Consider the following 3,894-nt stretch of genomic DNA (forward strand, 5'->3'; position numbering starts at 1 on the left):
GAGGCCTCGCCATGGGGTCAAGGGGTCCTCAGACCCCAGCTAGAGGCCTCTCGGCAGCAAAAGCGCCGCCGCCAGGGCAGGAGCAGAGGACTGACTGCTAAGGCAGAGGGGTCCTCTAAGCGCCCTGAACCCTCCTGACAATCATCGGACTCAGGCCAACCAGGTTCCCCCATCTGCTGCTCACAAGATGGCCTGGTTGGCCCTGGAGGCCGACCCGTGGGTGGTCTCCACCATGACCCACGGGTATCGAATTCAATTTTTGCGCCGACCGCCAGTTACAAGAACACCCTTGTTTACAACAGTGGCCGATCCCCACCAGGGGGCCGCTCTACAGGCAGAGCTGTCCACCCTCCTGGAAAAAGGGGCCATAAGGGAGGTGGCCTCAGGGGATCAGCGGGCCGGTTTTTTCTCCCGCTACTTTTTGGCCCCAAATAGGGACGGAGGACTCCGCCCAATTCTGGACCTCAGGGGGCTGAATCAGTATCTCCGGCCCCTGCGTTGCCGGATTTTGACGGTCCCCAGGGTGAGACAGGCAATCTCTGCAGGAGACTGGTTCGCCACTATAGACCTGAAGGATGCCTATTTCCAGATACCCATCTGGAGGGGTCACTGGCGCTTCCTGCGGTTCGGCTTTGCCAGCAAAATATACGAGTTTCAGGTGCTGCCGTTCGGTCTCTCTCTGGCACCACGCACCTTCACTTGATGTATGGATGCGGTCCTCTCCCCCCTGAGGCACAAGGGCATCAGGATCCTGAACTACCTCGACGACTGGCTGGTTTGCGCAGCCTCAGAGGAGCAATGCCGCCAACACGTCGCCCTGCTGTTGGAGCACGTTCGGAGTTTGGGTCTGCTCCTAAACTACAAGAAGAGCAGGCTCGAACCGGCCCAGGTGACCTCCTTCTTGGGTATGGTCCTGGACTCGAGGAGCGGTACAGTCGCTCTGACCCGGGAGAGGCAGCTGGCCTTCAGGTCCTGTGTTGCCCTGTTCCAGCTGCGTTTGTGCGGGAGGAGGATCATAGCAGGAGGATCATATCCCGTACATATGGAATATGTAACGGAGTGGAGAGATAGTCTCTTCACTCAGAGAACAAAGGTTATAATGTAACCGCACGATCTCAAATTTGGACTCATCAGACCAAAGCACAGATTTCCACTGGTCTGTCCATTCCTTGTGTTTCTTGGCCCAAACAAATCTCTTCTGCTTGTTGCCTCTCCTTAGCAGTGGTTTCCTAGCAGCTATTTGACCATGAAGGCCTGATTCACGCAGTCTCCTCTTAACAGTTGTTCTAGAGATGGGTCTGCTGCTAGAACTCTGTGTGGCATTTATCTGGTCTCTGATCTGAGCTGCTGTTAACTTGCGATTTCTGAGGCTGGTGACTCGGATGAACTTGTCCTCAGAAGCAGAGGTGACTCTTGGTCTTCCTTTCCTGGGTCGGTCCTCAAGTGTGCCAGTTTCGTTGTAGCGCTTGATGGTTTTTGCAACTCCACTTGGGGACACATTTGAAGTTTTTGCAGTTTTCAGGACTGACTGACCTCCATTTCTTAAAGTAATGATGGCCACTCGTTTTTCTTTAGTTAGCTGATTGGTTCTTGCCATAATATGAATTTTAACAGTTGTCCAATAGGGCTGTCGGCTGTGTAGTAACCTGACTTCTGCACAACACAACTGATGGTCCCAACCCCATTGATAAAGCAAGAAATTCCACTAATTAACCCTGATAAGGCACACCCGTGAAGTGAAAACCATTTCAGGTGACTACCTCTTGAAGCTCATGGAGAGAATGCCAAGAGTGTGCAAAGCAGTAATCAGAGCAAAGGGTGGCTATTTTGAAGAAACTAGAATATAAAACATGTTTTCAGTTATTTCACCTTTTTTTGTTAAGTACATAACTCCACATGTGTTCATTCATAGTTTTGATTCCTTCAGTTAGAATCTACAATGTAAATAGTCATGAAAATAAAGAAAACACATTGAATGAGAAGGTGTGTCCAAACTTTTGGCCTGTACTGTATATATAATATAATATAAACAGTTTATGATCTAGATCCTACTACACACAATTTGGAGATCTAGATGATGCCATTCTGCTGGTACAGGGCAGTCCTACTACTTGGAAGGTTGCTTTGTATATATACAGACGGTGATAAATTAAAGGACAAACCAACATGAAGTGTTGGGCCACCACAAGCCACCAAACAGCCTCAGTGCTCCTTGGCATACTGTAGATCTACAAGTGTATGGAACTCTACTAGAGGGATGGAACACCCATTCCTACAAAGAGTACAGTAAAGAGTACAGCTTATTTGGAGATTAAAATGTTCCCAAAGTCTTGATCTCCTTTTTCCTATTGTTGCTTCTATATCAACAATGAATGAATGCTAATCTTGATAATCACAAAATCTCCACACTATTACCACATTTTTGCTGTTATTTCCCCCTTTTATAGCCTGTAGGTATAGAAGAGCGCCACAAGTTTCAAAGAAGCGGGTGGGTGTCATGGGTCTCTTGGGTCTCGGTGGCTTTCGAGGCTTTGAATGTCATCAGTCACATGACAACTTGTCATTTGAAACAAGCTCTGATAGACTGGCTCAAAACAGTGTGGTTTGTGAGGTTGACATCTGTATCAAAGCCTCGGCATCAATCATCCCATCAGTACTTCTCCTCACTGTTAAACATTGCTGTTAATGTGGTAATGGCTTGATAGGCTGTTAATAACACAAATAAATGGCCCATGGATGTGTTTCGCATCCATACATCATTGGAATGAAATGAAGATGATGAACAAGGCACGCAAGTTATTTTGAGGAAAGTTGACAGGTGGGCTATGTGCTGTAAAGTGATAGACTGTAATATCAGGGTATGTCTTTAACTTTTTATTATCTTATTTTAATCTAGACTTCAAGCGGAATGTGCGGGCATCACCGATCCGCGCAGTGGATGTCTACAACCTGATGTGCCGGACTGTGGGTGTGGATCCTTTGCCCAATAATGGGTCCTGGTCCCGGGTGGAGTACCTCCTTAATGGCTCAGATGTTCCATCCCAGACCACAGCCCTCTGGACCATCTGCATGGGCCTGCTGGGAATGCTGGTGGTGTCAAGGGACTACAACATATAACCTTACTTCAAGGCATCGTAAAATACCCAGAAAATAAAATCTAAAAAAAATTAGAATATGTAACTTTGAAGTGACCCAAATGAGCCTTGAACACAACACCCTAGCACTCTAGAATATACTAAATAGGCTAGAACATGTCACCTTAAAGTGGTCAGAACATCCTTGAGGACTAAGGGCCCACTCACATTGGCAAGTTTGAGCCCGTATCGTGCTAAAGCCAAAATCCCCCCCTCCCCAGTCCCCGGCTGGCCTGCACTCACATTACCTAAAGCCCAAACGCGCCCAAGCACGATTGCCCCCGGTGTGCACGTCATCACGTTGAAATACGACAACAGGCATGGCCCGACGTCATTATATCAATGTAGTTCAAATACATTCACCATGTCTTCCTTTTAACTAAAAAACGTTTTTGGTCCTTTTAATCAGACATGGGATGTTTATTTACCTTGACAGTTTCGGAGGTAACCTCCTCCTTCTTCAGAAAGGTCCAACTGACAGCCGGAGCGGCACCTGTCAGATCCGGCAGACCGGGTGACGCGGTGCCGGCCAGCACCAGGTCTGGTGCTGGCCGGCACCGCAGGTCTGGTGCTGAAAGTACAGACTGCTGTACTTTCATTATAAACCAACTTTTGTTTATACGCGGTTGCAGCAGCACAACGGACAATGACACAGACAACATGGTTGATTATTGATTGCGCAATGCGGCCATTCGCCGGTAATCACGCTGCGCACATTAAACAATTTTGCAGAGGCAGGAGGAAAGTTGCATGATTTACG

General features: G+C 47.9%; 1 protein-coding gene across 1 annotated transcript in view; it reads left to right on the forward strand.

The window, feature by feature from the left end:
• enpp6 (ectonucleotide pyrophosphatase/phosphodiesterase 6) overlaps nt 1-3,117 on the forward strand; it is a 74,855-nt gene extending 71,738 nt beyond the window's left edge. The window contains exon 13 of the mRNA XM_030061656.1: nt 2,897-3,117. Within this exon, the coding sequence (XP_029917516.1) occupies nt 2,897-3,117 (221 nt within the window). The remainder of the gene's footprint in view (nt 1-2,896) is intronic.
• The last annotated feature ends 777 nt before the right edge of the window (nt 3,118-3,894 follow it).

This window comes from Myripristis murdjan, chromosome 10 (genome assembly GCF_902150065.1).
Source record: "Myripristis murdjan chromosome 10, fMyrMur1.1, whole genome shotgun sequence".
NCBI classification, from domain to species: Eukaryota; Metazoa; Chordata; class Actinopteri; order Holocentriformes; family Holocentridae; genus Myripristis; species Myripristis murdjan.